Source organism: Passer domesticus, chromosome 19 (assembly GCF_036417665.1).
Source record: "Passer domesticus isolate bPasDom1 chromosome 19, bPasDom1.hap1, whole genome shotgun sequence".
Classification (NCBI taxonomy): Eukaryota; Metazoa; Chordata; class Aves; order Passeriformes; family Passeridae; genus Passer; species Passer domesticus.
In genome coordinates this window covers 9,516,561-9,535,685 of record NC_087492.1, presented here as the reverse complement: position 1 = coordinate 9,535,685, position 19,125 = coordinate 9,516,561, and the positions used below count along the sequence as shown (strand labels likewise).

The 19,125-nt window shown below is 53.4% G+C and overlaps 3 protein-coding genes across 4 annotated transcripts in view; 2 read left to right on the top strand and 1 right to left on the bottom strand.

Moving 5' to 3' along the window:
- Positions 1-19,125, top strand: part of LOC135283848 (uncharacterized) — a 250,559-nt gene that overhangs the window by 96,351 nt on the left and 135,083 nt on the right. The window lies entirely within an intron of this gene.
- The window catches only part of LOC135283843 (glutamine-rich protein 2-like), a 160,841-nt gene that overhangs the window by 120,866 nt on the left and 20,850 nt on the right, over positions 1-19,125 (bottom strand). The gene's annotated exons all lie outside the window — the stretch shown is intronic.
- On the top strand, positions 5,592-7,453 carry LOC135283715 (polyamine-modulated factor 1-binding protein 1-like). Its single transcript, XM_064394783.1, has 5 exons — positions 5,592-5,877; positions 6,126-6,230; positions 6,419-6,510; positions 6,652-6,766; positions 7,052-7,453. Exons 1-5 carry the CDS (start codon positions 5,782-5,784, stop codon positions 7,184-7,186), a joined length of 543 nt encoding a protein of 180 aa, XP_064250853.1. The 5' UTR covers positions 5,592-5,781; the 3' UTR covers positions 7,187-7,453.

Sequence of the window (19,125 nt, the reverse complement as noted above, 5' to 3'; positions counted from 1 at the left end):
GCCCTTGGGATGAGTGCCCACAGCCCCTGCTGATGGGCAGGGCTGCAGAGGGGGCTCCCCACATCAGCCCCTCCCCAGCAGACACTGGCACCCCTGTGCCCAGCAGGGTCACTGCTGGCACCCATCTCCCCCATGCCAGCCCCGCTGCCCCCATGCCCTGGTGCTACTCACTGGCCAGGAACCTGCACGGTGAGCATGCGGTCACAGGACAGGCACGTGAAAGGCACTGGCAGCTGCCTGAGGAGGGTGAGGGAAGAGGGCTGGCTGAGCTCCTGGGGCCACAGCCCTGCAGCACACAGGCAGCAGCTGGCGGGCAGCAGCCAGGCGCTGCACAGCTCACGGCACAGGGTCACGGCGTTTGCAGGCTGAACTGTGGGCTCTTGAGCCTCTTTCTCCCCATCCCCAAGGTGCTGGCTGAGGCCAGGGGAAGGCCACAGGCACCCATGTCACCATCCCAAGCAGCCCCTGCAGCGCTTGCAGCCCCTCTCGGGCACCAAAGTCCCCTGTGTGCGTGGCAGGAGGGCAGGGCATGATCCAGCTCTGGGACACGGTGTGTCACAGCCCTGCCTGGGAGGAGCAGTTGCCCTCTCCCAGCCTGGCTTCTGGGAGCCTTTGCACCCACGGCCCCATTTTGCTTTAGGAGGGCTCTGTCCTGCAGGTGCCCTCTCCTTGTTCTTCCTTGCCTGTGTGCAACCTGCTGCTGGTGGAAGCAGAAGGTGCAGCTGCTTCATCAGCTTCCCTGAGGTTCATTTAGCAGTGGAATTGGTGCCGTGGCAGGGGACCCGAGGGGCAGTGTGTGGGAGAGCTGGAGGGAATGGGATCATCGCTGTCCCCAAAAAGCCATCAGTGTCTCCATCACACTCACTTCTTAATCCCAGCGGCGTTTTCACGCCTCAACCTGTTCTCGAGAGCCTCCATGTTCCTGTTCCAGGAGCCAGCTGGAAAGGACTCGACCAGCCTCTCCAGCCACACCGGACATCAACAGCCCCCAGCCCGATGGACAGGACTCAGCACCCAGTGCTCGACCTGGCACATCTGGTCAGAAGCAAGAAACGCCGGAGACAGCAGTCATCAGAATGATGACTTTTTAGTTTTATTAAGTTAGTTAATAATTAGTGTTCAGTTATTTAGTTAATAAAAACCCTTAAAATTCCAGGCCGGGCCTTGTCTCACCAGCCTCTCTCCTCCCCGCTCTCCCTGGGGCTCCTTCAGCTCCTTGCCCCTGCTGTGGCTCTGCCTCCGGGCTGAGCAGGTCGAGCCCGGGCCAGCCCTGAGGCTGCTGCTGCTCCCGTGGCGGCTGCGGGGCAGCTCCGAGGCTCCGGGCCCGCTGCGGCAGCAGGAGCAGCGCTGCAGAGCCCGCGGCCCTGAGGGGCTGGCAAGCCACGGGCAGATGGCCATGGGGCCCGGCGGGCACTGCTGGCGCTGCTGCTCTCGGCTGCCGCCTGAAATCCTTACAGGCAGCCCTGACGCCGACTCAGGAGCCGCCTGGAGCCGTGCCCGAGGGCTGGCCCCGGCCCCCAAGTGCGCACTCGTCCCCTCATCTCTGCACTGGCACATCCCGAGCTCGTGTGGCAGCTTCCTCCTCCTCCTCCTCCTTTCTGAGGGGCAGCGTCAGGGGCTGGCCCAGCGGCTTTCCTCCCGCACTGCGGCAGCCCCTTGCCCACAGCTCCTGTCAGCAGCCGGAGCTGCTTTCCTTTCCAGCCGGGCAGCCCCGCCGTGTCCCGCAGCCTGCGCCGGATCCTGCCCAGTGCCGGCGAGACCCGGCGGCTGGGCCCGGCCGTGCCGGGCAAGAGCAGCTCCCTAGGCGGGGGAGCACAGGGGGACATGGGGGGACACACGGGGGACACACGGCGGGCAGCGCTTCCCCGTGTCCCCATTGCCGCAGAGCAGCGCCGTGTGCCGGGGCTGGCACGGAGCCCAGCACCCAGGAATGTCTGTGCTCTGACGGGAGAAAGGAGACACTGCAGGCATGCTTGTCACTCACCATGGCGTGCAGCAATAAAACCTTCGGCCAGTTCATGGCAGTTCATGGCAGTTCATGGCAGTTCATGGCAGTTCATGGCAGTTAATGTGGCAGTCAGTGGTACCTTGAGAGCGCAGTAACAAATCAAGGCGGCCCAAGGTATTGATGGGGCTCTGTGGACACCTAAAGTAGAACGTGTCATAAATGCTTATGGGTAATAAAGATATAAATAAATAAATGCCGTGGGTAATAAATACTTACACCATCTGGAACCATGCCTGCACTTTGGTGGAGCTCTCCCCTCTGCATGCACAGCTGTAGTTGGGCTTCGCAATAAAGAAATGCCTGATTCTGAATACTGCATTTTTGTTAATTTTTATTCCTGAATTTCGGTGACAGGTGACCTCCACCATTGTCCATCCTGGAGCAGGGCCAGGGCGAGGGACAGTGCACGCTGCTGCCCTGCCCAGAGCTGGCTGGGTACTGTACATGTGCACATAACACCCGATGTCCTGAGATCCTACTACCATTTTCCTTCAGAACACTCTCTGAAGTACTAGAGGGAGATTTCTTGAAGATGTTTAGGCTTTGTGTGTGCACAAAACGGCCTGGTGAAGCCAAAATGAGCAGGAAAGCAAGGAGCAGAAGACACTGAGCTGGTAGAAAGGGACAAGAAGAAAAGAAGAAATGTGACCATCCCTCCCGTGGCACCAGCACCGCAGTTAACAGCAGCCTGTGAGCTGCAGGAGGGCACCCAGCATGCTGGGCAGCATCAGCCTGCTCCCTGCTTGCCAGAGGGGTGGACAACCTGCCCTTTCCCCCTGGATCTGCTGTGGACAAGTCAAACACGGGGTAGTTTTGGGCAGGGCAAAGCAGCCAACGACTGCGTGAGCCAAGTTTCACTCCTGGTCCCTGGGGCAGGGGCCTGGCTGGGCTGAGCCAGACGACAGGGCATGAGCAGCTGGTGCTCAGAGGTGGCAAGTGCCCCTGAAGGGCACCGGTGCCACTGCTCCCCATCAGCGTGCAAGAACCAGAGCATGGAGCCTCTCCCTCTTGCCGAGCTGCTCCCCCTTTGCTCTCCCCGTTGCTGGCAAGGAGCGCCCACTCCCTGCCCTGTACTCACCCACTGCTCCCTGTGGAAATGCCCTCTGGAGCGCAGAGCTCTGCCCTGGCTGGTCACACGGAGGGATTTGTAGTGCCCTCTGTGCTGGGCAGGCTGAGTGGGTTCTCTGAATTAACTCCATCCTGTCCTTCTTTCACCCATACAGAAGACAACATCCACAGCCAAGGTCTCCAGCTGGAATGGAGCCTCCAAAGAAAAAAGTGAAGAAGGCAGACAAGCCAGCTTAATTCATGTTCTCCATTCTTAATTTATGTTCTGTATTAATGTTCTAAATTATTGGTTCTTCTTTTTTATTCTAACTTCCTATTCCTATTTCATTGTTCTTTATTCATTGTTCTTATTTCATGTTCATCATTCATTGTTCACTTCTTGTTCTTGTTGTTCTTCACTGCTCTTATTTCATCTTCCTATGTCTCTTACAAGACATATTTGAGCAATAAACAACACAGCACTGAAATGAACTTACTTTGCTCTACTTTTCCCTAGATGTGCTGCTTATTACAAGCCTTGTCATGTCCCTGGAGATTAACTTCACTTGGTCACTACTGCAGACAGTGCCTTTGATACTGGTTTTCTTTCTCATACTGTATGCAATAAACAGCTCAAGAAATTAGGGACAAGAAAAAATCATGAAGGGTGAAAAAAACAAACCAAGGCAATAGTGATTAGAGACCTTAAAGCTAAGAAGATGTGCCAGAGAGGATTTGCAGGCGTCTCCCATGTTCACATGTCGGACAAAGAAACAGCAGAAGGTGGCTGACAAGGTCAGGGTGCAGGAAATATATTCCCTTTCCATGTTGTCAGGTTTCCCAATGCTTGAAAGCCGATTTGAGAGTCCTCAATGGTTTATTTCCTCTGCTGGCTCATAAGTCAGCTCTGTATCCCCTCACCCAAAGGTTGCTGCTGTAGAGTTTTGAAGCAGGAAGGAGAAGGGGTGAACGGAGCGTGTTTTGGAAAGGGGCAGGTGGGGGTGGATGGCAGGTGTTCAAGGGAAGAACTTGGCTTGTCTTCCCACACAATCTTGGGGACATTGGCAGGAGAAATGATTTCATTGTCTTCTTTATGGACTGTCAAGCTGACATAAAACCTGACTTGGAGGAAATGGTACAAAGGCTTCACCCACAGAGACTCTCTGCCCTGAACTCCTGAGGAGAAAGGAGTCTGTGCCCCAACAACCCTACAGCTCAGCCAGGGGCTCACGGGGCTCCTCCTGCACCCCCAGCATGAGGAACAGCACCCCACTGCTTCCCTGGCAAAGGCTGATCCCAATGGATGCTCCAAACCTGGCCCTGGCTTTGCAGCAGTGAAGGAACTGGCTTAGGTGTAACACACATCTTCAACGGATAAAAAAGAAAGACAATGAGGCTGTACCCTCCTGGCAGACCTTGGAGCATGTTTTGGCAAATAAAAGGACTAGAAAAAGGGCTGGAGGTGGACTTTGCACAAGGGCCTGACATGGGAACAGCTTCACACTGAGAGAGGGGAGAGATCGGTGGGATATTGGGAAGAAATTCTTCCCTGTGAGCATGGTGATGCCTTGCCACAGTCTGCACCATTCCTGGAAATGTCCAAGACCAGGTTAGGTGGCACTTGCAGCAACCTGGTCTAGCGGAAAATGTTCCTTGACCTGTCCCTGACCGCGGCTGAAACGAGATGATCTTTTAGGTCCCTTCCAGCCCCAGCCATTCCAAGGCTCCATTAATCTATGACTTCATGAGTCTGGAACCCACTGTTCCCAGGAATGGAGTGGGGTGCGTTGCCTGGCAATGGAACTTGTGATGAGGTGGGCCATGAGCAGTACAGGCTCCAGTCCTGCAAGGGATGAGGAAGGAGCCTGCTGGCTATGCCACCTTTTCTTTATTGCTTTTGCTCATTTCTTCTATCACTCCTTTTGTTTAACCCATTTGTCACCAATTTTGCTCATCCCTGACAGACCCAACTGGGCAGGAAGGCGTCTGACAAATCAGGGACAGAGTGTGTGCAGTCATGGCAACATCCCTGGACACACTCAGCCTCTCCCAGATGCTGGATCTCGCCATTGGGACACCCCAGAAGGGATCTGTTCACTTTGCAGCCATGAGAAAACTGCTGCAGGCTGTGCTGGAGCACCTGGACGTGCAGTACCTGACAAGTGAGGAGCCATGGCCAGGCCAGCTGAGTGGCCCCTCACTTGCTGATGTGGCCACTTACATAAAACAGATGAAGAAAGAGATGGAAGACTATAAGAAACACACGTCCAAGGTAGAGGCTCTTCCCCGCCCCTGGGCACTCCCCCAGCAGACAGCCCCTCTCTGCTTCCTCACACAGCCGTGCTTGGCTCTGCCCTCACTGCCCTGGCAGAGCCGCTGGCAGGGGCTCTTTGCTGTCTGGATGGGCTTCAGTGCTCTGGCACTGAGCCCGGCTGGGGCAGGTGGCACTGGGACTCTCCCTGCTCACCTGGCTGTGCCATGGGCTGCCCGTGGCAGGGTGGGGCTCTTTGGGGTGTTGCTGCCCTGGCCATCACCTCTGACATCCCTGATTCTTGAACTGCTTCACAGGTTCTTCGCGAGAAGATTGGTGGGATAAAGGCAGAACTCTCCCGCATATCAGAGGACATGAAGAAGTTCCAGGAGGCACAGGTGTGTGGTTCTCAAGGTCATATTTCCAACAGACTGTCTACAGACAAGTCTCTGACAATGCTTTCTCCTAGACCTTGATGGTTTCCCAGCATCAAGAGGAGATTGAAAAGTTAAAGGCTGGCCAGCGTCATGTGTCGGAGGAAATGAAGAAGGTCCTGATGTCGCGGGACCAGGTGAGCTGCTGCTGGGAGCAAGTTTTGGGTCTGAGACTGCAGCCCGTACCCTCTGCCCTGCTGGTTGGAAGCTCAGCACTCTTGGCCCTGCTAGATGCATGGACCGTGCTGCCTGCAGAGCCCTGCCAGCCTGGCTGAGCTTAGCCCTGCACTGTCCCCGGTGCTTGGCAAACCACAGCAGGGCTCGAGGGCTTGCGGGTCCCCACTGACCCTCCCAGAGGCTCACTGCCACCACTGCTCTCTCCTAGGACATGACTCTCATCCAGGATCTGCGTGAGGAGGTTGACAAGATAAAGACAACACAGCTCCTCATGGAAGGAGACATAAAGAAGCTTAAGGAGTCTCTTGCCTTAGTGAGCTGTTGGGTCATGTAATCTTTGGGCTCTCATGGGGAACTTCAATGTGGCTCCACAATCAGTTTTTGGTGTCAGGGCCTCAGGCCCAGGTGGAGGACCGTGGGGCTGCCCATGCAGCTAAAGGGCCCACACGCTGGGACAACATGATGGCTGGGCCCTGACTCTACTGTCACTGTCCTTTCCAGATGAAGAAGCTGGAGGAAGACCTTAAAAAGCTGAGGGAGGATATAGCCAAGTGGAAAGAAGAGAGCAGCAAGGAGATCTCTCAGCAAATTGAGTAAGAGGACAGGAGTGGGTTTCATACCCTGGGGGGCTGCAAGAGAGCCCAGATGGTCTGGCTGCATCCTGGTTTGTGGGCACAAGGTGCCCAGCAGCCCTGCAGGGGTAACCCTGCCCTTGCCCCCATCCCGCTGGCCAGGGCTTTGCGGCAGGAGACAAGGCGTGAGCTGCAGAAGATGGGAGAGCAGCAGGAGAGGAGGAATGCCATGCTGGAGCAGATGCTGAATGAGACAGCCGACCAGCTGAATGAGCAGGTGAGGTCCTGGGGGAGCACTCCCACCACTCCTGGCACGGTCCTGTTGCAGCTCCATGCCACATCTTCCTGCTCTGCTGTGCTTTGCTGTAATCTTATGGGAGAGCCAAACTGCCCAAATTGGCCTGGACCAGTTAGTGGCATGGACAGTAATTAAAGCCTTGACGCAAATGTCCTCTTGACATGGTGGGCTCATGGCCACTGACTGAGTCATGTGTGTTTGCCCCTGTGGAGCAGACAGACCCCCCTTGGGTCAGCACCTTATGTTCTTCCATCCTGGGAGCAGGATCAGGAGCTGAGACAGCAAATGGAAGCCAAGTTTTTGGAGATCCAAAAAGACTTTGAGAAACTCAACTTTACATCAAAGAGCCTCCAAAAGGACTCTCAACAAAAGCAGAGGGATATCGAGGTGTGTGGCTGAAACCCACCCCATTTAGGGTCAGAGCATCCACCAGGAAGACTCCAGGTGGGGGACCACAAGGAATCTCCTGCTGACGACCTCCTCTCAGCACTGTGCTTGTTCCAAGCGCATTTCCCCGATGTTTTCTGGGTACGGGGAGAGGGGTGTGCTCCCGGCTCCTGGGGTGTGCCTCAAGAGGCAGCTCCAACCTTGCTGTGTCATGAGTTCCTTTCTGTGCTGAAAGATGCTGTTCCAGTCTCTGGAGAAGCTGCAGAAGGAGAAGGCAGATCAGCAGGACATGCTGGCAGCAATGCACATGGTACAGTCTAGAGGGGCCTCTGTACCAGCCCAGGGGCTCCCGGGCAGGGTGACAAATGCCCCTTGCCCTTGGGGGCTGGGGGCCAGAACTGGTGTGGGGAGGGAGAATTTCCTGAGCTCAGGGGGTCCCTCACCCTCCAGATGGTGGGACCAAGCTCACCAGGCTGACGGGGCAAATGGGGCCACAGCAGCCTGAAAGGGCCATGCTGGCCTGGGGGAAGCACTCCTCCCTCTCCCCTCACACACGCTGGCCCTGCCTGTCCTTCCTCATCCCTTTCCCCACCGCTCTCCTGCTCTTCCCTTCTGCTAGAAGGCGGACAAAGCTGCCTTGGGCAGCAAAGTCAATTGCAGCCAGTTTGAAGAGAACATGGAGGAGCTGGATGAGAGGATGGAGGAGTTGCAGAGCCAGATTTCAGGCCAGGAGCAGCACTGGAATAAGATGCAGCAGCAGTTCAGTGATTCAATGGAGGAGAAGGTGAGGGGTAGCTCATCCCCACCTTGAGGAACTGGCACCTTTGGGACTTGGCAGCCTGAGGCAGCATCCCTCTGAGGATCCCCCTCCAGGCTTTTCCCGGGAGAGCTCCATGTCACCTCCTGGGGCAGCTGGCTGAGGCTGTGCACCTCTTCACAGCTGGATGGCCTGGAGCTGAAGACTTTCCGCAAACACCTGGAGGACTCCTGGAACAGGAACATGGAGGCTCTCGAGAATAGGTTGAGGCGTGAAAACGCCGCTGGGATTAAGAAGTGAGTGTGATGGAGACACTGATGGCTTTGGGAACAGTGATGGTCCCATTCCCTCCAGCTCTCCCACACACTGCCCCTCTGGTCCCCTGCCACGGCACCAATTCCACTGCTAAATGAACCTCAGGGATGCTGATTAAGCAGCTGCACCTTCTCCTTCCACCAGCAGCAGGTTGCACACAGGCAAGGAAGAACAAGGAGAGGGCACCTGCAGGACAGAGCCCTCCCAAAGCAAAATGGGGCTGTGGGTGCAAAGGCTCCCAGAAGCCAGGCTGGGAGAGGGCAACTGCTCCTCCCAGGCAGGGCTGTGACACGCCGTGTCCCAGAGCTGGATCATGCCCTGCCCTCCTGCCATGCACACAGGGGACTTTGGTGGCCGAGAGGGGCTGCAAGCGCTGCAGGGGCTACTTGGTATGGTGACATGGGTGCCTGTGGCCTTCCCCTGGCCTCAGCCAGCACCCTGGGGATGGGGAGAAAGAGGCTCAAGAGCCCACGGTTCAGCCCGCAAACGCCGTGACCCTGTGTCGTGAGCTGCCCAGCGCCTGGCTGCTGCCCGCCAGCTGCTGCCTGTGTGCTGCAGGGCTGTGGCCCCAGGAGCTCAGCCAGCCCTCTTCCCTCACCCTCCTCAGGCAGCTGCCAGTGCCTTTCACGTGCCTGTCCTGTGACCGCATGCTCACCGTGCAGGTTCCTGGCCAGTGAGTAGCACCAGGGCATGCGGGCAGCGGGGCTGGCATGGGGGAGATGGGTGCCAGCAGTGACCCTGCTGGGCACAGGGGTGCCACTGTCTGCTGGGGAGGGGCTGATGTGGGGAGCCCCCTCTGCAGCCCTGCCCATCAGCAGGGGCTGTGGGCACTCATCCCAAGGGCTACAGGCAGCGGGATGCCATGGGGTACAATCCCATGGGTTTGTGGGTGCCGCCTCTAACAGGAACAGGTTGTTGGTCCCCTGTCACACCCCTGTGACTCCTGCCCTCCCCAGGTCCTCCGAGACACTGCCTTATTTGCAGCCAATGCCCCCCAGCAAGGAGCCACAGCACAGCCAAAGGTGAGGGCCCTGAGGACACATCCCTGGCTCCTGGGGTGCAGCGTAGCCCTGCCACAGCAAGGAGGGCTCTGCACCTGGGCTGGGGCAGAGGAGCCTGGCGGGGCTGGGCAGAGTTGGGGAGCAGAAGGCAGCTGTGGAGGGCCAGTGCTTGCCCCACGTCTGGGGGGTTTTGCATTCCTTGCCTTGCCCTGCCCTGTCTCACCCACATCTCTGTCCCAAGGTTGCTGAAAGCACATCTGATGAGCTGTGTCTGTTTTCAATTTGAGCTCATGCTTGGTGGGGAGTTGTGTGCTTCCTGTAAAAGGAGTTCCCAAAACCAAGCCCTGCAGCAGGGACAGGCCAGCTCCTGCCAGCTGGTGTCCTGTGCACAGGGACCTGCCACGGCCCTGGCCAGCACACCTGGCCGTGGGGACAGAGCCAGCAGATCCAGCCGGGTGGATGGGCTTGGGGCTCCTGCAGCAGGTGGACAGGAGCTGGCAGGGACATGTCCCTGCAGGCAGCACTGCCCGTCCCCTCCCTGGCACAGCAGGGTGGTGCCCAGGGTGCCACAGGGCTGGGCACTGAGGATCCTCTGCCCCATCCCACAGGAGGCCAGTGGTCCATGGCGGTGGCTCCCATGTGCCACAGAGCTCTGGGGACCATCAGAGCAGCAGTTTCAAACTGCCACCAATTCAGGATTGTCTGCGGAACAAGGCATTTCTGCAGGGACTCGTGACCCGCCCCAACAAGGTAGGGATGATGAAGGTGAGGACATGGCACGTGTACTGGGGGCGGGCCGGGCGATGCTGAGGATCCTGGGTGAATTTGTGCCTTCAGTTTCCTCGGGCAGAGCTGCTTTGGGAGGGTTGCTAGGGAATGCTGGACTGGACCCTGCCTTTCAGCCAGCTGCTCTCTCCTTCCCAGCCCAGAGTGACCCAGCTGCTGGGCAGGGGTGGACACATGCCGAGGGGCCGCAATGACCAGCTTCCTGTGGTGACCAGGACACTGGATGAGCCAGGTGTGGCCCTGTCAGGGCACGGGGAGCAGGGGGACAAGAGACTGGCTGTCTGCTGGGTCTGCACCTGCTCCCTGCGGGTCTCTGGCCAAGCAGGTGACCCTCCTGCTGCCCCGTTCTGAGCTGGCTGAGCTGACCCAGACGGGGCAGCCCCGGGGCCTGGGGGCTCAGCCTTGCCTCTCCCCCAGGCCCTGCCACCTCTCGGCATCACCGGCCAGGCACGGCCCCCCGACACGTCTCCAGGGCACCAGGGCACCCCCAGCCACTCCAGCCCCGGGAGACTTCGACAGCCCTCAAGTAGCTGGACAGGACTGGGAACCCCGTGCTCCACCAGGGACGTCGTCTCAGCAGAGAGAAAACTCTTGGACAATTGTTGTCTGAGAAATAACATTTTCATTCTATTACGTTAATAAAAAACCTTCTGAAAGACACGCAGAGCCTTTTCCCATGGCCTCTGAAAACATTGGGATAAATCAAAGTGTCCTACACTATTTTTACTATTAGTTATCAGGCATTACTATATTCCCAGCACTGGGGTACATAGGAATAGCTCCACTCAGAATGCACACCCACTCTCTAAACTTTTCACTATGTATTTTCAGCAAATAAATTAAAGCTCACTGCTTATAAATTACATATTTCTCTTCATTCATTCATTAATCTCCTATCATCCATTTGTTATTGATTTCTCAGTTCTCATGCTGCTGCCAGATGAACAATTGCTTGCTCCTGGCGGGCTCCACACTATGCTCATTTTGCCAAGTCCATGGAACCACACCATCAAAAGCAGGATAAACTTTTACCAAGAGGGGAGTCAATCTACAGCCCATCGATCTAAGCTTTCACTAATTAAATAACTGGCCAGCTTTACCAACTTTTCTCCTCATTTGCAAAGAAGCACCATTTCACCACGTGGTCAGGTATGACTGTGGGTTCACCGACCACCCGAGACTGCCATGGAGACTCCCAGGGCAGAAGAGTGCATGTGCTGAGGGGAGGGAATGTATATTCATGTCTTGGGGGAAATTATTGCCATATGTATGTTTCTTCTGAGAATAGTTATGAATATGATGACAAATACAGTATTTCAACAGGGGCTTTTCCTGTACACAGCATGTACTCTCTGTGCAGCCATCCCCCATACATCTGGCTTTGCAGTAAAGAATGCCTAATCCCTAATATGAAATTGAAGTCTTTATTTCTTTCTGGTTGTGATAACAATGTTAATTGGTCCACTTTTAATTTAATTAGTCCAGATATTGTTTTCAGTACATGAAGAGTGGAATTCCCCTTGTTCGTTTCTCTTTACCTCTGGTTTCCACACCTTGTCCTCACACTCTACAAATTCTGTATTCCTGGTGTCCAGTTCTCACCCCATTTCTCTATCCCAATCTTTTTTCACTGAATCACGTCAAGTTCATTTAGCAAAACTTAAAAGTTCAGTTATTTTCCCAAATAATGTTCCACTAACAGCAGTTTGTATAAAGTCTTGCTACATGCTCCAGTGGAAAACTGCACTGCTTATGATTAAGTGAAGCCATTATTAACAGAGTTAATGAAAACAAATAACTGGAATAGAGAATTAAAAAGTTATATCATTTCCAACAATTCCCCCTTTTGAAACTATTCTTAATTATTTTGTTTAGGATTACTTCCATTAAATCATTGGATATTTAGAAAGACTTAAGACACTCAAATGCAATAATTCCTATTAAACTACTTAGTAAAACTTTTTGGCAAAACTTATACTATTTTAGATCCAGGGCCATTCAATTTTGCCAGCATTTTATCTTGGGCTTGTTATTCTGGGGTCACATCTGAAAGATCACACATTTTGTTGCAGCAACTATTAGGATGCTTTTCTCTGCCAGCCTTTTAGCAGCTTTATCTGCCAGTCAGTTTCCAACACTAACTGATGTATTTCCTAATGGATGAGCTTTACAATGCATGAGAGCCACTTGGGCTGGTACCTGAACACTTTCTAGTAATTGTCTGGTAATGTCTCCACCTTTGACAGAGGATCCTTGTGCTGAACGGAGCCCTCCTTTGTTCCAGAGAGCTCCATGGGCAGGTACTGCTCCAAAGGCACGGTTAGCATTAGCCCATGTGTTCCCATTCTTCCCCTGAGACAATTCCAGGCTGCCATAGGCTGAGCAGCTCAGCCCTGTGTGCAGAGGTGGTAAGAGGTAATGGGACGGCTTGGATTGGGCCCTACTGCACAGCCAAACTTCTGCTTTCCTTTGCTCACAAAGCTGCTCCCACCTGTGGACAATTCCCAGGCCGGATCTTCTACCAGAGGATCTCCTCTGCTGGAGTGAAGCTGCTCAGTTGTTGGAACACAGGCATGTTGTGAGGCTTCTTGACTTTCTGGTACAGATTCCAGGAACGTGGCTGGGTGCAAGGCAAAGGAGTTGTTTGCAGTTCCCCATCATCCTGCTCCAACAAGACAACTTGATACTTCAGCATTCGACTTGGGGGTCACCAGTGGCCTCCTTTTTGTCCTAGAACAGAGAGGACCAAGGGGGGAACATGAGCAGTCATTATCTGGCCCACGGTCCATTCGGGGCTTCTTGGATTAAAGCGCAGCTCCTGCTCCAAGTCAAAGGCAGTTAAGGGACATCCCTTAACTTACACTGTCCACTTGTTTGGAAAAATATCTTATGGCCCTTTTCCATGTGCATAACCTCTGAGCTAACACCCGTAGTGCAACACGTCAGTGCTCATGAACAATCTGCTCAAGAGGCTTGCTCAAGTCAGGTAATGCCTGTGCTGGGCTGGCATTAGAGCTCTCTTGGGGTCTCTGAAAGCCTCTGGCATTCTGGGGTCCACTGTAGCACCTCCTTGGTGTAGCACCTCCTTGGGCGATTCTCAGGGTCTCATATAAAGGTCTTACCCATAGGCCAGAATTAAAAATCCTGAGCCCACACCAACCACCCATTCCTAGAAATATTCCTAACTTGCAAACAGACCTTGGCTCTGGAGTTTCACAAATCCCCTCCACCCTTTTGGTTGCAAGGCTTTGCTGTCCCTGGGAAATGAGCCTCAGGTAGGTTTGGCATTAGGGCACTTCTTTGACACTTTGGGCCTTCTTCTTGGATACCCTGTAACTGGCTTGTCTCAGAATGTTCAGGAAACTTAAGAGTCATTTCAATGCATCCAGCTTGAGTTCCATTAGCAATTAAAGTATCACCTGCATACTGCAGCAAAGGGGTATTTTTCATTCTCCTTTTCCCATTCTGAAGTGACTGCCAGAGCCCTGGCCAGCTCTTAGAACTCCAGCACCCCACCAGCAATAGGGAACTGCCTGGGTATGGGGATTTACCAGAGACAGAACCTTTACAGCCACTTGCTCTAAGATGCCAGGTAGAAGCCACATCAGGAACCAGGCAGAGGAGAAAGCTGTCTGTCTAGATGTTCCACAAGGAACAGCTTATTCCAGGTGAAAGGAGCTCACACAAAGAGCCCCAGGCACTCCTGTGCAAGGGGCTTTGTACAGATACAAATCAGGGGGTGGATACAAACAGCAAACCAATAGGGAATCCTCAGGGGAGGAGTGAGGGGATTACATCAAGCATCTGGGGCCAGTTGGGGTAGGAGGGTGCAGAGGATGGCTCACATGCGCCAATGGGGCTTCCAGGAGTAGGGGGATTCCAATGGGATGTTGCGAACAGGGATTGGCCTGAGAGTTAAGGGGCAGAGAAGGTTCAGGAATAAGGGGCTCGGTTGCCTTGACAGGCAGGGAAAGAGCTGGAACAAGGGGTGGAGAATGACATGAGGGGCAGCTTTGAGGGAGGGTAAAACCCAGGGGTAAACCATCTCAGGGAGAACATGAGGGCACGAGGACAGAACGACGCACTTAAAAAGGAATCAATAAGATAAATTCAAAGCGCAACGCCGTACCTCCAATTCTTTTGTCAATTGGTTTTTGTCTTGGGGTGTGTCGTGGGTTAAGACGGAAGTGAGTTTTTTGGGAGGTTGTGGTCAAACCAGTCAGTGCTTGGATTTGAATATTGGCACCTGGTTTGGCCACCGAAGGTATGGGCCGCCTCTGAGAACACAGGGGGTTAAAAGGAAGAACTGCCAGGAGAACTCTCTCTTAGTTTCAGTCTGTAAAGGAGCTCAGAGCTCCCCTGCCCAGCCGGGGCTGGCTGGGGGAGGGAAGCCATGCGGCCGGGTGAGGTAGGCCGGAGCCTCGGGCAGAGGAGGGGAGTGAAGGCCTTGCACGATGGAAGGGTGGAGGAGCCTGAGAAGCATCGGGCCCCCCTCCTACCCCACGGAAGACAGAGAGAGAGAGAGAGAGAGCCAGTGCCTGTGCTGCCTTGGAATTCGGTATCATGGACTGGCAGCACGGCCGGCCAGAAGTGGGGGATGCGGCGAGAGAAGGTGCCTGGCAGCTGTGGGAGTTCTGGGCAGGCAGAGGCCCAGATTTTAACCCCTGTGTAAAATAATGGAAACCTTACAAATACTGATCCTCCTGAATGAGAATGAGGAGAGAAAGGTGAAGTATGAAGAAATGGGCAAGTGTGAGGAAAGTTGGTGCACGTGAGAGATGTCAGAAGAGGTGAGAAGAATCCTAGGTGGGCAGAGATGATGGATTGGCCTTGAGCTGGACTCTTTCTTGTATGGCCATGGACAGACCCATGTTCTTCCTGTGACTCAGAGACTGTATTTAGGGGGAGGCAATGCCTTGGAGTCAAGAGTGAAGCAGTGGCGTGAACAGAGACGGCTGAGGAGGGTGTGGGATGCCCTCTGTCTCCAGGAGGGGAAGATCTCTGTTCATGAGGCCCCTCGGCCCCAGGGGTTTAAATTTGGGGGGGGCTGGTGTCCTGAATTTGAGAGACTGCTGCTTTTGGAACTGAGTGGAGCATCCTTAAACGGGGAACCCTAAAAGCAGTCCTGGCCCATGTGCAGTGGTGAGAGCACTGGACATGGAGGGAAGAAGTCACGAGGGCCGATGTTCTCTGGGTGGTGCCACGAGTGACACGGAAACACAAGAGGTTTCAATTGTGTTTCTGGGGGAAGCCTATGGTGCAAGGGGGGACTCCTCTCTCCCTGATGGATTTGAGGGTTGATTATTTGAGGGGTGATGATGGACTGATTATGTGAGAGATGGTGATGGCCTGGAAATCTATGGTGTTATTTCATTCTGTGGAGAAAATGGAGGGGAGGAGGAGGAATGTATTTGGAGGGTTTTCATTCTTAGTTTTGTGTTTGTTCCTTTTTAGATGTTGTAATTAATAAATTTTGTTTCCTTTATTCCTGAGTTGGAGCCTACTTTGCTCTGTTCCTGATCATATCACACAGAAGCCACCAGAGAAAGTGTATATTCATGGAGGCACTGGCACTGTGGCAGAGTCAAACCATGACAGGGTGACAGCATGATACCGTGTCTCCTATTGTCTGCTTTATGCCCAGACATGGGTCCTGTAACTTTAAGCTAGGTCTGAGAGAGAGGTGCAAAGCCAGTGGAATTCTTTTGGTGTGGTTTTCCAACACCCTGCCCCAGGCTCCCTCAGATGTGTTGTGCAGCACAGAGGGAGTACATCTTGGCTTTCAGCTGGCTTCTCATTTCTTTGACAATGGCAGAAGTTTTTCCAGGACTGTGGCTTCTTCTCCTGGAACGGTTTTTGCTTTTCCCTGGTCTGAAGCAGTAGAACATCGCCGGCAGCCCTGTGCCTTGGCCCGCAGGGGAAGCCCTGGGATGCACATCTCGGCTCTGGACTCGGGAGGAGCCGAGCCACGCCTACAGAAAGAGCTCTGAATCCACCAGCCTACCCCACAATGAGAAGGCTTGAATATCTAACGTTATTCATTTTTTTTCCCATGCCTGCCTGCACACTGTGTGTTAAATAAACAGCTTTTTTCACTTTCCTCCAAAAAAATTCCTTGCTGTGGGAGGGAGGGCGTGCTGAAACCTGTTTTCTTTAGAGGAGATGTTTCCTCCTAACTTGTCTCAAATTGAGACATTTCTCAAATAATGTGGGGTGATTTTTGAACCCTGGAGGAAGAACAGTCCACCTCAATTGGTTTTCATGGCCCATCAAGGAACTTTCCATTCGAGTTGACTTTCAGTTTCAAGGGCAATGCAGAAAGAATCATCCTTAACATCCACAACAGTGGACTCATCAGTTTCCTTAATTGAGGTGAAGAGTGTATAAGGCCTTGCTACCACTGGGTCTCACACCAGACTCACACTATTTCCTTGACAGCTCTGACACCTTGTACTGGCCTGTGTTCCTTAGTGTGTGCTTCCTTTACTGGCAGGAGAGGAGTGCTATATTGTGACTCACATTCCCTTAGTGACCCATCTTCCAAAATTTAGCAATTCATTCTTCTAACCCTCTTCTACCTTCTAACTTCAAAGAATAATTGTTCTGCCTGACCAGTCTTCCATCAGGCTCCAACTGAATCCTTACTGGTTCCAGTGTCTTGATTTCCCTGGAATTCCATTGGTGCACACCAACAAGGTGGCAGTGTTTTCCCCCTCCTCCCACCAGGGATGTGCAGGCGGGAAATACTTGTCCAGCCTTCCCTGCTGAACATTCTGAGCATGCCCTCTCTCAGCCTCTTCCCCCACTTTTGCCATTACCACAATTCCTCCACCTGGAGTTAACAGTGTGTCTGAACGACCTTCCTAAAATCCCAGGGCTCTTTGCCTTGAACCCACTGGATTAGGGCATCAGAGGATCTCCCGGAAAAATCTTTGGAGTGCACCGGAGTCCTCTCGATCCCATGAATCCATGGAGCAAAAGAAGGAGGAAAGTTCCACCTGGGTCATTAGCAACTGTCACCAAAACCAGGATAAATGAAATCCTCAAACACTATCCTTTTAGTTTTGGCAAGTTGGGCGTTACTTTATTCTCCTCAGGACGAGTGGAGCGGATAGTTCGAGCCACACACACAGAAAAAATTTTGACTTAGTTATCTGTTTTTTGCAAACAAAGGAATCAATGGTCATCCATTCTCAATGCCATCATTCTGTTCATTACTTTGCATTCTAACTGCTGTTGGGCTTCACCCATGGAGACTCTCTGCCCTGACCAGCAGCAGCAGCAGGGCTGGCCCGGAGGCAGAGCCACAGCAGGGGTAAGGAGCTGAAGGGGCACCAGGGAGAGCGGGGAAGAGAGAGGCTGGTGAGACAAGGCCCAGCCTGTAATTTTAAAGGTTTTTATTAACAAGATAACTTAACGCTACTTAACTAATTATATACTAACTTAATACAACTAAAATATCATCTTTCTGATGACTGTTGTTACAGGCGTTTCTTGCTTCGGACAAGATGTCCCAGGTCGAGGACTGGGTGATGAGTCCTGTCCATGTGGCTGGGGGCTGTTGATGTCTGGCAGGACTGGAGAGGCTGGTCGAGCCCTGGGGCCCGTGAGACCTGTCGGGGAGCTGTTCGTGGCTGGTGCTCTCGTGAGGCGGCAGGGCCTGGGGGTGAAGTGAGGGTGAGCTGCCACAGGTGCTGGCTCCACCCACCAGAACTCAAGCACTTGTCCCACACTGGCCATGGCCATTTTCCCACCTCACTCCAGCTCCAAGCTCAGTTACCCCATGTACCCGTCCTCCCAATCCATTCTGCCCCTTCCTTCTTACCCCAGACGCAAAATACGCATGCCACATTAGCCAGATCTGCACACAGAGCCTTATTCATTCTACAGCCCGTACCCAGCAGATAATCAGCCCCCTGTTCATTATCCCCCATGCCCTAACGGGGCCATACCTGATGCGTCCTCTGTCCTGATTGCCATACGATGCTGGTCATTACGGCTCCTGGAGATGTGTCCGTCACTGGGCTGCAGCAGGGTCACACTGGGCTGAGGAGGAGAGGGCAGCTGGCTGCAATGCAGGGCCCAATCCAGCATCCCCCAATGAACCTCCCAACCCAGGTCTCCCTGGGAAATGAAGGCACAGATTGCCGCTGGATAGTCAGCAATGCCATCAAGCCTCAGTCGCCATTCTGTGTCCCCACCTTCATCATGCCTACCTTGTTGTGGAGTGTTGCCAGGATTTTTAGTGAAAAAGCCTCTGCTAGGATTTTTCCTGTCCTGAGGAGCTGAGGGCCTCAGGAAAGAAATGTAAACAATAACTATCTGCTGCTGTGGGGTGCCACAGGTGAATCTTCCATTGGTTCATGTGGATTGTTTTCAATCAGTGACCAATCACAGCCACCTGTGCCAAGGCTGTGAGCAGTCACAGGATTTTTGTTATTCATTCCTGTTCTATTCTTGTCTTTGTAGCCTTCTGATCTCTCTCTCTCTCTGTTCTTTGTGGTGTAGTTATAATGTAGCATTTTAGTATAATATATATGATAATAAATCAGCCTTCTGATCAACATGGAGTCAAGCCTCGTGTCCTCGCACCAGGGACCCAAGTCAAAGCAACAATTGGTGACCCCTGGACGTGTGAAACTGATGGTCAGCCCAAGAGTGACCACGGAATCCAGCCTGGAGCTGAAGAAACGAGACCCTGAAGATGGGCAGAGTTCACAGCCAAGGCGAACAGGAGAACCTGTTGGACTTTCCTGGAGATTGTGTCCAGAGACCGCAGAGCAGCAGAGCTGCACAGCTGGATCCACAAGGACACTGTCTAAAGGTACTGTTATTTTTTCCCTTCCTGAAGATCCTGCCATTCGCAAAAGGTGGGAGGAAAGTTGGAAAAATGTACCCTCGGAAGCTCAGGTTCCGTTTACTGCGTCAGAGGAGAAAGTTATTAAACTCTGGCACAGATGGGGACGCGAGGACGGAGTTAATAGTCTGTGGGAGAGACTGTGTGTTGAGTTTTTCAGATGGGCAAAATTTCATGGATTTTTTACAAATGTAGCATACTCCCTCGATTTATGTCTTTGGGAGTTCATGGACGC